The sequence below is a fragment of the Ahaetulla prasina genome, chromosome 4 (genome assembly GCF_028640845.1).
Source record: "Ahaetulla prasina isolate Xishuangbanna chromosome 4, ASM2864084v1, whole genome shotgun sequence".
NCBI lineage: Eukaryota > Metazoa > Chordata > Lepidosauria > Squamata > Colubridae > Ahaetulla > Ahaetulla prasina.
The window spans coordinates 25,514,225-25,528,674 of NC_080542.1; the positions used below are offsets into that span (position 1 = coordinate 25,514,225).

Genomic DNA, 14,450 nt, shown 5'->3' on the forward strand with positions numbered 1-14,450 from the left:
ACTTGAAAATTGCTGCACAATTGTTTACTGACTGTAGCTAGAGTTAGTACCTAAATACAGATCTATACTTCTTGTTATTCAAAAAAATCCCATCTTACACTATGTAACCAAAATACCTGTTAACCACAGGTGACTGGCTTCACACTAAGATAGCTTTTTGTTTTTGTCTTAATATTCTGCATGAACTAAGGCACAAAGATTTTGTCAATAAATCAAGGTTAAAATATGTCATGATTTTATGAAAGGACCTCCCTGGCTGTGTTCCTTAAACAAGGAAAAGGTTGCCTCATTGAAAAAGAATACTAATTTCTTTGAGGCTGTCTGGCTCCTAGTTAATATGGGATGCTATTTCTTCTGACATCTCAGTGCTATTGCATCCTATGGACTAGCTCAGGAGTCTCCAACCAGACTGTGGCCCACTACTGAGCCATGAGCCTTTGGGAATCGGGCCACGGAAGTGGCAGGTGAGCACACGTGCACATCCTCAATTGTGCGAGCAGCATGCGTGAGTGGATGTGCACTCCATTTTGTATGAGCAGCAGGCACACATGCTCGTCGCTCACACAAATGGAAATGAGTATGTGTTGCTTGCTGGCCATACATGTAGAACTATCCCCTCTTCTGCCCTCCCCCCCTACCCCTCCCACCTCTCAGTCCACAAAGGTTAGGGAGCTCTGGACTAGCACATTCTTCAATCTATTTATTTGCCTTCTCCTTCCATTCCCCAGCTTTAGGTTACTTACATTTTCTGATTTTCAGAGATGCCTGAAGAAGACCAAGAACAATGGGAAAAATTTGTCTCGGGACCTTTATCAGAAACCAATAAGAAGAACACTGTGGATCTAGTCAGTTTTTCCTTGTTTTATGCTTATTATTGTGTTCTAGACTTGGTTCTATATAAAATCCCTGGCAGAGTTATGAAAATCATTCCACCAGAGGTAGAGATCTAATCTTCTCTTCATGGAGGGAAGCATTTCCTAGTAATTTCACATTCCGCATGCTTTATGTCTAAACTTTAATTCTGTCACAAATTTTAGAGGTGGATTTCTCCAAATGGCTCAGCTTGGCTAGTGATCTTTGGGAATTTACAACTGAACTCCATATTCGTATTTCTAAGAATGCATTATAATTCCTATGTAGCCAGAGAATCAGTAATTTAAGTCAGCTGCAGCTATCACAGCTCCAGCCCTGGGTTCCTGGCATCTTTGTCATACTGTCCCATTCAAAATAGCCCATGGTGATTGAGAAGCTAGAACCCAGAGTCAAAGACACAGCTGACCAGGGGTCGGGACCATTGTTTAGAAAAGAGGAGCTTGTTCAGCTAATCTGAGGATCTGGGTCTCTGCTGAGAATTCAATATGTAGAGAATTAGAGCATATCTTGAAAACTGGGCAAATAATTTTTGCTTTATATTCACTAGTCTTTCAGAAAGAACCCTGTAACTAATTACTCTTTTCTTCTTCAGGTTAACATGCACAATCTCCACTCATCTAGCGATGATGATGAGAATGATCTCAAGGAGTTCAGCTTCCCTCAGGAGGCTGTTCTACAACAGGCAAGTGGCCTTGTCCATTCCTATCAGGAGGCATTTGTATTCCATATCCCTGATCACCTGTCTGCCATGTGCTTGTTTATTTAAGAACCAAGGGCAATATTTTTAGCTCTGTGGCTAGGTGCCTAAAAATGTATTGCTTGCTCCAAAAATCCTTGTAGTTATTTCCCAGTCCACTCTCTTTCTTTTCCTGTGCAGACATATGCTGTAATTAAGTAAATAATCAACACATCAATAACATCTTATCTTTAACCTGAGAGATCAAGATTCTAGATCTAGATTCTATATTTTGGTATGTTCCTTTCTGGCTGGTGTCCATGCAGAATCCTTAGTTCCTCTGACAAATAGCCTCTCCTCTTTCAGAGGAATGTTCCATCTGTGTTATGAAAGTAGAATGCTTACGTAAGCAGCAGCGCCCACCTTGGAGACAGCAATATGTGTTCCAGCAGAAAGTTTCTGGAAAAAGATATTTATCCTGCTTCCCACATTTCTCAGCATAATCATCACCCCTCTTTGGATACAAATCTTAGTATTCTGTTCTAGTAATTGTATACCATCAGATTCTGGGCATGTAGAAAATCATAATAACAAGCCATACAATAAAATATTATAAAACCAACTCTCAAATAAAATAGCACACACACCCCCACTATAAAACTATACAAAAGAAGAAAAGCCAGCAGTAGCCCAATCATTATGTTTCATTTTTATTATCGTTCTAACCTTTAAATCTTGTGCTCAAGATCAAATTGTTGCTACTTGGAATGAGTCCAAGCCAGATGTTATCTGTTAGGATCTATTGGAAAGTACATAGATCTATTCAGACAAAAGAATTTCCATACATTCTTAAACACATCAGACCTAATAATCATCTGTTTTGACTTGCAACTGGCTATATAATTTTAATTAATAAATACAATTCTCACACCACAGTTCCCTTTTGAGCTATTTATCATTCATGTTTATTTCCTATTATTACTTTTTTTTATAGGCTTTCGTAGGTTACCAAATGCAACAGATGACTTCATTCATTGACCACTTTGGTTTTCATGACGAAGAATTTGGCGAGCAGGAAGAGAATGTCAAGTTAGTGATATGCTCACATTCTCCCTTGCCTTTCTCCATGCCTTGTTTCTAGGCTTCTTTTAACATGCTCTTCAGTGGCTGAGAATTGCCTTGCCTCCTGTGAGGACAATAGCATGGCACAGCTGATTTTTTTCTACTCTGGAAAGGAAGCATGCTTTTAAACAGGATCCAGAAGCAAGACTAAGGGTTTCTAAAGCTCCACATATTAAAGTATGTTCCTTTGATCTGTGTATGCAGAGGGACATCTACCTGGTCTTAATCTCTGCTGATTATAGCTTCCTATAATTCAGTTGTAAATTCACTTATGAGAATTAGATTATTTACATTTCAGGATGTACATGATGTTCAGGAATACATTTCAGGAGCATTTGATTTGCATGTGCTTGCGCCTGGCCGTTTGTCATAGAATTACAAAGATGCATAGTCTTGCATCTTGCTTCCATTGGAGATATTAGATCAGCAATCCTCATCTGGACCATCCTGACATTTTGAGCTGTAACTGGATCCCCAGCCTTTTTGGACTTATGAATGCCGGTTTAAGAAAATGGTGGACACACTACAAGAATGCAGTTGCTGGAGAGGAGTTATCCCGTTGTCAAAATAGTGACAGGAGAGCATAATTATTTACAAAATACGGATCTAAGTCATAGAATCAATTTGTGACCAAGACACATAGTGAATGCTCACAACTGGCAGTTTGCTTTGTAATATTTTTTTAAATTAAATGAATTTTTTAAAATTCCATTTAAAAGTCTGACAGAGCAAAGAGCTTATTGTATGCCAAAGAAGATGCCTTTCTTGGAACCTGTGTCTCAACTGGCATGCTGCAAACCATAGGGCCTATAACTTCATTTTAGTTAAGGATTTTTTAAAAAGGCAAAGGAATTCCTGCGGATTTTACTGCAGTAATTTTTACTCTGCTAGTCGCTATAGGGGGTGATGCTCATTTCCATTTCAATGACATTGAGCCAGCGCTGTCCAAAAACATTTCCTCAGTCATGTGGCCAGCATGATGTCACAGAATGCTGTTATTTTCACTTGGAAGTGGTACCAATTTATCTGCTCACATTTGCATGCTTTAGAACTGCTAGGCTGGCAGGAGCTGAGGCGAGGACAGGAGCTCATCCTGTTACATGGTGTTTGGGTCTTGAACCTGGACTGCTGACTTTTCAACCAGAAGCCCAGCACCCTAACCACTGAGCCACCATGCTGCCCTGACAATGATAGCAGTCCGATAAAAGCCTTATCTGGGGAAAGCTACCCTCAATGGGTCTACCTCATTGAGACCCATAATTAGTATTTGCTTGGCTTCTTTTGAGAATGTGAGAGGATTTAGATTGTATGAGTGGTGATGCTTCTATTTTTGCCTTTGCACAGACAGGATTCCATTTCATGAAATCTTTGTGTTTCTTGACCTCTCTGAAAGGGAGAATATGTTTTATTTATGTCTTATAAGAACATAACAGGACCTTTATTTGAACAGACCAAGGATTTTCCTAGTCCAGCATCCTATGGGCAAATAATTGCTTTGAGAAAGTCCACAAGCGGGCAGAGACATTTCCTTTAAAGTTTTGCAAGCCAGGATGATTTGATTCTTGGAAATTGGGTTTTATTGAATTAAAGCCCCCATCCCAGAGGCTCTGGATCCTAGCTTGCTTTGCTCAGCTTGCCAAATGACAAGAGCCTTGCCTGGAAAAGAGGAGGGGTGCCTTGATTTCTCAAGTCTTATTAGCAACTAAATATTTGATGTTCTTAGCCAAGGCTGTCCAGTCATTCCTATTTTGCAGTCTGTTTGTTAAGGCAGTTCCAGCAGGATGTTTGATCTGGGTGGCCTAATTATTGAAAGGGGGAGCTGGAGACATTATTGGCAGGCATCTCAGTCTGTCCCCAGGCAGCTTCCCCCCCACCTTTCTCCAAGCCTCCTGACCTCATGTGTCTGCCTTTCTTTCTTTCTCTCCTTTTTCATTCTCTTTTTCTGCCTATGTGGCCTGCAGCGCTCACTTCCAACGGTTGAAAAGGTAAATGCCTAATGCGCTGCGCTTCTTTTTTAAATACAAAGATGAGGCCAACAACACACACAGACACACAAACATACACACACACAAACACACACACACATACATGTACATATATATCTATATCTGGAAAAGATAGTTAAGCAACGAATCAGTGAACAAAGTAATAACCAAAACAAGCAAACAAAGTAATAACCAAAAGCCAACATGGGTTTGTTGAAAACAAATCATGCCTGACTAATCTTATTGCATTCTTTGACAAAATGACAACATTAGTGGACCAGAGGAATGCTGTCGATATAATTTACTTGGACTTCAGTAAGGCATTTGATAAAGTACATTATAACCTACTACTAAATAAAATAGAAAAATGTGGGTTAGACAGCATCACCACCAGATGGATTCGTAACTGGCTGACCAACTGCACACAACGTGTAGTCCTCAATGGAACTGCATCTACATGGAGGGAAGTATGCAGTGGGATACCTCAAGGCTCTGTTTTAGGCCCAGTGCTCTTCAACATCTTCATCAATGATTTGGATGAGAGGATCGATGGGGAACTCATCAAATTTGCAGATGACACCAAGATAGCAGGAATAGCTAACACTCCGGAAGATAGGCTTAAGATACAGAATGATCTTGACAGACTTCAGCATTGGGCACTATCTAACAAAATGAAAATCAATGGTGAAACAGTAAGGTTCTACATTTAGGCAAGAAAAACAAAATGCACAGGTAAAATATATGTGGTACCTCGCTCAATAGTAGTAATTATGAGAGGGATCTTGGAGTCCTAGAGGACAACCTTTTAAATATGAGCCAAAAAAGCCAACTCAGTTATAGGTTGCATAAACAGGGATAGAATCAAGATCACATGAAGTGTTAATACCACTTTATAATGCCTTGGTAAGGCCACATTTGGAATACTGCATCCAGTTTTGGTCACCATGATGTAAAAAAGATGTGGAGACTCTAGAAAGAGTGCAAAGAAGAGCAACAAAGATGATTAGGGAACTGGAGGCTAAAACATGAAGAACGGTTGCAAGAACTGGGTATGTCTAGTTTAATGAAAAGAAGGACAAGGGGAGACATGATAGCAGTGTTCTCAGGGGCTGCCACAAAAAAGAGGGAGTCAAGTTATTCTCCAAAGTACCTGAGGGTAGAACAAGAAGCAATGGGTGGAAACTAATCAAAGAGAGAAGTAACCTAGAACTAAAGAGAAATTTCCTAACAATTAGAACAATTAATCAGTGGAACGGCTTGCCTCCAGAGGCTGTGAGTGCTCCAACACTGGAAGTTTTAAAGAAGATATTGGATAGCCATTTGTCTGAGGTGGTGTAGGGTTTCTGCCGTTTGTTTCTTGAGAAATAAAATTAAATGAAACTGATCAACACTATAGCAGTAATTGGTATGTGACTTGGAAAGTTGGTTCAAATGCTTGTTGGACAAGACGGAACATGGTTTGGGCTCTGTAGCCACTTTCTTTGGGCTTGGGTATAAATCTGTTCTGTGGCATCTGTTGAACAGCTTCCCTTTCAATGACAGGTGGCCGCACTAAGCTAACCTTGGCTTCTCTCAATAAGCTAAGCAGGGTCAGATCTGATTAAATGAGAGTCCACGAGGAAATTCCAGAATTTAGACTAGGTTGCGAAGTAAAAAAGAGCTTCCAGAAGAACGTAGTGGTCAATCATATCCATTCCTCAACTCAAAGGAGACTTCATCTTTACTTTATTAAAATGTTTCTTAATATAAGCAATAGCCTTCATAAATCAGTGCACAATTCTAAAATAAAGTTAATGCAATAAACTCTTTTTATTGTATATACATCAAAAAATAAAGAATAAAAATTGAGCTAGTGCAAGACAGAGTTTGAAATCCATTGTGTAGCATTGAAAATTCCATATAGAAAATGAAAAACTAAAAACACACCTGTAAATCTGTGGCCCGTAAGGAAAAGGGGCTGCCAGTTTAAATTTGTTGCAGGAAGACAGATAATATGTTAACAAGAAAGAGTTTTCTGAAAAAGATGTGATAGTGAAGTATATGAGAACTAAGAATCATGCCTAGTCCGTTGAATGCTGATATTAGGAGTAGTGTTACATTTATTAAATAGCAGAAAGAATCCACATAGCAGAAATGTAGCTAAGATGAAATCACAAACCAAACTGAAAACTATCCTTTCTCTATTAGCTTTATTGTTTTAGTGACCTTGGACAGGATACTTTCGTTTCCTTTGCATTACAGAGATAACCTCTGATTTATGCAGAATAGTTTCAACTTTCTAAATTGGAATTTTACTAAAGAGTTTAGGAAAAAGAAGGGGGATAAATTCCCATTTGAGCACAGCAAATGAACCCTTCTTCACTTTTTTCCCCCAAGCTAGGCTTGTACTGTTCCCCTTTTACAATGCAATCCTGATTTCTGATCTTCACCATAGTTTTCACTTTTTGTTTGTTTGTTTGTTTCAGTGCTCCCTTTGACAAAACGGCCAACATCACCTTCTCACTGAATGCAGATGATGACAGTGTAAGTGTCATTCCTTGACCTACTTCACAGGATTGTTTGTTGAGGGGAAAAACAGGAGGAATGAGTATCAAACATGCTTGCCACTTTGTCTTTAAATTTAAAAAGGCAGGATAAAAACATACAGATTGTCCTCCCCTAATGACCCTAATTTGGATTAGGATTTCCATTGCTAAACAAAGCAGATGTTAGATGAAATATCACGGGACTTCGCTACTCAGCAACAACAGTCCCAATTGCAGTCATTAGGCAAAGACTTCATAGTCTGTGGAGATTCTCAGTCACTGAGGTCATGGTTGTACCAAAGGTGCTTTTTCGACAATTGGACTTTCTTGTCCACACCCATTTGCACTACTCAGGTGGCCATGAGGACACAGATAAACCTCCAAGTGGCCTCAACAACTCTCTAAAAGATTGTAAATGGCCAGCTCTCTGCAAGGAATATAAATCCGTCCATTCCCCACCATCTAGTCAGAGCTGAAGAAGCTTCTTGGATGAAATGTCTTCAAAGAAAAAACAAAGTCCAGCTGTCTCCTGAAAAAGCACTTTTGGGACAACCATAACCTCACAGTTCTCCTGCCCTGCACAAATTTTCTGAGTCTGTTCCATTGTCTCCTCCCCAGCTGGTTCTGGGTAGCTCCCTTTGGCAGGTGAGACTATGCTACTCAGCTGCATTGTTATTGAACTCCCCTCTTCTGCCTGTCTCCCCCTTATCTCTGTCCTTTTGGCCGCCTTGCAGTCCACCAGGTGTCCTACGCTTGCCATCCCCAGCTGACCTGTGCTGTCTTGCTCCTCCCAGTGCTGGTCCAGGATCCGTTCACTGTGTGAAGGCATGATCTCTCAGGACACATCTAGTCCTGACGCAGTGGAGTCTCATCTGCTGAAGAAGGTTGCTCACTGGGCCCAGCTGAGGAAAAGATAGCAGGATTAAGGAGGCAGGGTGGCAGCACAGGCAGCGGATCCATAGGTGGTGGTGGCGGTGGCTATCTGCATTGTGCAGGCCCTCACTAGCAGCGGGAGGAAGAAGATGGCAAACATCAGTTGAGGGTGGCAGAAATAGGCAGCAATGATTCAGTGATTTGGGGGGAGGGGAGTTGCAATGGCTGTAACTTTAAGGACCGGTCATAACTGCCATTTGTTCAGCACCATCGTAACTTCAAATAGTCATTTAATAGATGGTCATTAAAGTGAGGACAACCTGTAACAGCAACAAAGACAACAACTGTATCTATTATCCTTTCTAAATTTGGCCACTGCTCTGATCTGTCTCTGCTCTCCACTTCCCTGCAGCCCAACGCCAACCTTTTTGACATCTGCTACAAGGAGCGAATTCAGCAATTTGATGATGACGAAGAGGCTGATGGGTCTGATGGGGAGGACATCTGGCAGGAGAAGGAGAGGACTATCACTTCGGGTACCTCACCCTCTATGACAGTCAGGTAGGGGAGAATCCATTGTAGTAGTTTCCATCAGCACACTTTGGTTCAAGGGTTCCCCCCCTTTCTTTTTTTCTTTTCTTAAATACATGTCTTCTGGTAAATAATTCATGCTTTTATTTTCAAAGACTCACCACTATGCTTGGTTTATTGTGGTTAAATCATCTTCCTTATTTTTATCTTAAGCTAGCACATGCTTCTCCTGTTTTTATCTTGCATGAAGTTCATATGCCTTGATGGTTTCTGCCCTGTTGTTCCATTGCCTTTGCATGCACACATCTCATTTTATGAATATGTTTTGCCTCTTTAGGCCAATCCTTTCCTCCTCAGCCTTTAGGTTGAGTGAAGAATTATGCAAAATAAAATCAAACAGGGATGTGAACTAGATAAAAATAGTGTGTGCTAAAATAATGAATTTTAGACTTCCTGGGAAGATGTTTTTTCTTGCTGGGGGTGTGGGAGGCACATGCAGGCAGCCTGCTTCCCAGGATCCTTGGAAGGTTTTCCACAAGAGGTTTCCATTTTACAGGGACGTTCTTTCCATTCTGTCTCTCTGTTTCCCTTATTAGTCAAGCAGAGGGAAAACCTCCTTTATCATGTTTACCAGTAAACTGCAGGTCATATTTAGACCAGGCCTGAAAAGTGCTTCTTGGGTCCTGTCACACATTCTTGCATGCTAGGGCCTTGTCAGCTGCCCTCTTCTACAAAATGGGAATGAGCAAATAAAACTAGACCGGATGACATGAATAGTGTTTAGCATAGCTTAAAGTGCTTAATAATACATAAGACTATTCTTAGTAGCCATGAAATTGAAGCTGAAGATGATTCAGTGTGCAGTATCAGCTTCTCTGTTCAAGGTCCAGACTTTTAGCTCTTATTACTCTCAACTGCATATCTTTCGTCCCTTGAAAATTCTCCCCATTCAAAAAACAAAAATAGACATTCAGTTTTGGAAGCCCTTTTCCCCCTTCTCAAGTATGTCTAATCTGATAAATATAGCACTTGTTGCTTCCTATTTTCAAATGGAATTTGTATCACTGAAAGGAGATGATTTAATTTTTAAACTCTTGTTTGAGCTTTTTCCTACATCTGGTAATATTTCCTCCCTTGCCACTATTGTCACATGCAATAATCTTTTGGGGCCACTCTGGTCTCACAGCCACAATTGTGTGATGCTTGGCTCCAGAATTTCCTAATATAGCTGTTTTCTAGAATTTTGTTGGTTAATCCTTTAGACCTTCTGTAATAATCTGAAGCAGTTATATCTTTGTATTAGATTATTCTTTCTTCCCTATTAGCTATAGAAGAGACATGCAATCTGCTGCTACTGTGGTGGGTGGATAGGAGGGTTTATTTTTAATGTTTTGTTTTTTTGAAATTTTTTTATTTTTTATAAACATAATAAAAAAAATCATTGTGAACAGATTTTTAGTCAGGTACATCCTTGAGCATATTTCAAATTTCACCCCATATTGTGGTCTAATACAATATATTCCCTTCTTCTTAAATTTAATTATTATTTGCACATATCTGATTAAAAAAATCAATTCCATCCCATTCTGAAAAATATTTAAATGAAGTCTAGTCCCCATATTTAATTCCCCAAAAACATCATTAATAAATCTTCTATTAGCTTCTTAAATTTCACAAATCTAAACCTTATATCTATATTACTTAATCAGAGGTCAGACCATCTAACAACTCTTTCTTAAAACTGCCCAGCGATCACATAGACAATTTCTTTCTTACTTAGGAATAGTCCTGAACTCACAAAGACTATTCCCTCTTATTTTCTTCCTCTGCCTCTAAATAACATATATTCAAAAAAAATTTCTATCCGATCAATTTTCAATACAAAACAGAAAATTTGACATTTAAGAAGGGTAATTACTGCTTATTTCCCCCAGTTATTCCTCCATTGTATTTAACTGTTTCCTTAGAAGTTTTTATCACCATTTTTATTTACCTTACTTATTCTTAAAAGCAAAAGAAAAGTAACTTTTTGCTCTAGATAGTAACACTCATTTCCCTCTTATCCCAATTTATTCTACAATCTTTCCCTCCGTTCCCCAAAACATCATTAATAATTATTCTATAATTGTCACTTGTATTTTACAAAATGTTAACATTCTCTACTTAAATCCTTGACATAAATCTGAGAGCAGCCGTTAAATCCTTTCTAAAAAATGTTGTGTGATCACATCAACAAAACCATCTTCGTGGGAATAGTCCGCTATTCCATTCTTGCATTCTTCCTCTGCCTCTGGAAGTCATTCTTTAATACAGTTACAAATCACAAATTATAAGTTGAACATTTAAAATCACAAATTAAGTTTCTTCTTGTTTCAAATGTTTTCTTTTGTTCCATTTTTATCACTCATATTCTTGCTTAAATAACAAAATTTCCTCTTAATTCTATAATCCAAAGGCAGCCATCCAAGATCCTTTTTTAGAACTGTTGAGTAATCACAACAACACCCATCCTCATGGGAATAGTCATGACAAAGCTATTCAACTCTTATAGTCTTCCTCTGCCTCTAGATGTCACTCTTTGATACAATTGCAATTTACAAGTAACAAGTAACCGTTTTGGTAAGAGCTTAAATTTCCTCTTATTCTTAGATGTTTTTAGATCGTGAAGGTCAATTTGCCAACATTTTTTCATTAACGATATCATAAAATCACATTATAGGTATTTTAAACTCGGAGAAACAATTTCTTTCTTTCATTTTTCTTCTATCTTAAGTATTTTCTTTTAAATTGCAGTCTCAGTTGACACAGTGTCCATTTTATTTCTATAAAAATAAACCACGCCTTCCCTTTGTCTCAGCTTGTTTGTCTTTATCCAGAGTCTTGTCCCCTTTTGATAGTTTCTTTAAGTTCCCAAAATTAGAGGATAGAGGGATTTGAAATGTTCCATTAAAATCAATGCAGTATTCTCTTTAACTCTTTTCTCTTAATTCTTTTATTTCCTAAATAGTCCATTAAAACTTCTAGGGATCTCAAAAAAAAAAGACGTTTAATTAAAAAATATTTATTTTATTTTCTTGTTTAGTTAGGGCTCTTGACTTCCATTCCAAGCCCCTTCAAAACATATTCAATTTCCAGAATGTGTATTCTTTTAATTAGTTCCTTCCACTTTCACTTTCCCATGTAATTTAGCCACCAGTCAAAAAAAATTTTTTTTTCCTCAAGGCTTGTGCCGAATTTAAAGTAGAGTTTCTTCGTGAGTTAGTAGTGACTCACCCGACTTCAACAATCTGATTCTTTGGTGCTTCATCCTCCAGTCCGATCTTGTGACCGCAGCGGCTTTATTGCAGCTGATGGCGGCTGCATTCCTCCCTGCTGGGTCAGGGGAAAGAGATCCGGAGCTGCAATCTCCCCGTTTGCTCCAGCGGCTCCCCCATTCTTTGCTACCCCTTCGAGGCAGCTATGGTCTGATCCTGGAAGTGGACGGACTCTCATATCGGAGGGGATTTTGGCGCATACCCCAGAGATACTGGGGTCTGCGACCGTGTCGCCCGCGATGCTGGCCACTCCTTCCGGTTTATTTTTAATGTTGTACACTGCCAGAGTCACCTGTGTGTGAGTTTGGGCAGCCATACAAATTTGTTTAATAAATAAATATTTATTTTCATTTTCAGAATCAGTTTGGGCTCCAAGGATCATAAGAGTAGAGGAGTAGAGTAGAGTAGAGTAGAGTAAAATAGAATAGAGTAGAATCAGAATTGGAAAGGACCTTGGAGGTCTTCTAGTCCCACCCCCTGCTCAGGCAGAAAAACCTATACTATTTCAGACAACCAGTTGTCCAATCTCCTCTTAAAAACTTCCATTGTTGGAGCATTCACAATTTTTGAGGCAAGTTGTTCCACTGATTAATTGTTCTAACTGTCAGGAAATTTCTCCTTAGTTCTAGGTTGCTTCTCTCCTTGATTAGTTTCCATCCATTGCTTCTTGTCCTGCCTTCAGGTGCTTTGGAGAATAGCTTGATTTTCTCTTTTTTGTGGTAGCCCCTAAGATATTGGAAAACTGCTATCTTTTTCTAGACTCAACATCTTTTTTATATCGTCGCAACCAAAAGTTGATGCAGTATTCCAAGTGTGGCCTTACCAAGGCATTATAAAGTGGTATTAACACTTCAGATGCTCTAGGTTCTATCCGTCTGTTATAGTGCAGCCTATAACTGCATTGGCTTTTTTGGCAGCTGCTGCACACTGCTAGGTCATATTTAAGTGATTGTCCACTAGGACTCCAAACTCCCTCTCACAGTTACTACTATTGAGCAAAGTACCACCTATATTATACCTGTCCATTGTTTTTTCTTGCCTAAATGGAGAACCTTACTTTTTTCACCAATTTCATTTCGTTAGATAGCATCCAATGTTCAAGTTTGTCAAGATCCTTCTGTATCTTAAGCCTATCTTCTGGAGTAAGATAGGCTTAAGATACAGATTGAGATTCGTAATGTAATGATGCTACCATTATAGAGTTCTGCACTTCTAATTGCTTAAAACCACTTTTAGTGATCTTTAGAGGAGGAAATTGGTACCTTATACTCAGTTAAGAGGACCAGTAGTTTGCTTCTATGGCTATATAGAATTAAGCCACAATTTGTTGAGCAAGCCTTAGCAGATTGGCTCACATATATTAATCCAACACCAAACTAAACACATTATATTGTGATGTGCAGCTGCAGAAAAGGGAGTCCACTGAAGTAGAGCTGGTTATAGGCAAGTGTGGAATTTATTTATTCGGCATATGGCATATCATACATGGACTGGCAATATATATTAACATTTCATCTAGATTAGTAGAACACAATAGAATATAAATGTTAAGAAGATCTGTGTTCAAATACCAATGTCTAGGCCATCTAACCATTAAACCATTTATATGAAAAAAAAAATCAGATACTGGACTGGTATATGCCCTCAGCTTATCGCAAGTGTGGAATAACTTTCATTTTATCTGATTTTCTCTCCCTTTTACAGAAGACTTGGTAGCACAGATAGTGAAGATAGTGAAGACTCAGAAGGTGAAGGGGGTGAGGAAGAGGATCCTGGTGGGGGAGATGGAGAGGCCATCCCTGTCAGTAATGGCTGTGGTGAACAAACAGAAGCGGAAAGGACATTAGGAGGTCAGAACTCAGAGATTGGGTTGTTGGGGCTGGTTGATAAGCGTTGAAACAGGCAAGCTGCTATCTGCTTGTTTGGGCATCCTTTAATAATGGGAAATAAATTCCTCTAGGAGGTAAGGTAAGATTATTCCTGATGTAGCTGCCACCAGCAATCCTTTTTTTGATTTGAAACGGTTGTGCTTATTTTGGCAATGAGACCTAATGGAATAGAGGGAAACATCTAAGCAGGAACAGTCCATGGTGTAATATGTTGGAACAAGAATGAAATAGCATTTACCCCTTTAAAAATAAGTTCTGAAATAAGCATTACACTACATTGAATAAAGTAACATGCTTGTCATTAATAAAGAATGTTTCAACTTGGACAAGACTTGCCTTATAGGAAAGATGAGTGGCATAAAAATTGAATAAAAAAATCTAGGATTTGAAATATTTTTGTAGAAAATATCCAGATTTGATTTTTTAAAAATAGTTGTTCACTTTTGCTGAGAGTTACAATTTTACATTATTTTCAAGGGGTATTATCCTAGCCAAACTAACTTCTTGGCTTTTACAATTTCATTCTTTTGTCAATAGCTCTGACTTTCTTCGGCTGAAGATGCTGTTATTTAAGCCATAAGACATATACTTGGCAGTGGCAGAGAGCTTCATTCTCACATGTTCTTCCATGCACATCTGCTGATTTGCAGTCTTCTAGTTGA

At 38.9% G+C, this 14,450-nt stretch overlaps 1 protein-coding gene across 9 annotated transcripts in view; it reads left to right on the forward strand.

The window, feature by feature from the left end:
- PPP6R1 (protein phosphatase 6 regulatory subunit 1) overlaps nucleotides 1–14,450 on the forward strand; it is a 65,272-nt gene that overhangs the window by 42,098 nt on the left and 8,724 nt on the right. For 8 of the 9 annotated variants that reach the window (XM_058181150.1, XM_058181144.1, XM_058181145.1 and 5 more), the window contains 6 exons: nucleotides 760–845; nucleotides 1,466–1,555; nucleotides 2,544–2,638; nucleotides 7,122–7,179; nucleotides 8,467–8,615; nucleotides 13,604–13,749. In XM_058181150.1, the coding sequence (XP_058037133.1) occupies nucleotides 760–845; nucleotides 1,466–1,555; nucleotides 2,544–2,638; nucleotides 7,122–7,179; nucleotides 8,467–8,615; nucleotides 13,604–13,749 (624 nt within the window). The remainder of the gene's footprint in view (nucleotides 1–759; nucleotides 846–1,465; nucleotides 1,556–2,543; nucleotides 2,639–7,121; nucleotides 7,180–8,466; nucleotides 8,616–13,603; nucleotides 13,750–14,450) is intronic. The other variant, XM_058181152.1, reaches the window with a different exon arrangement.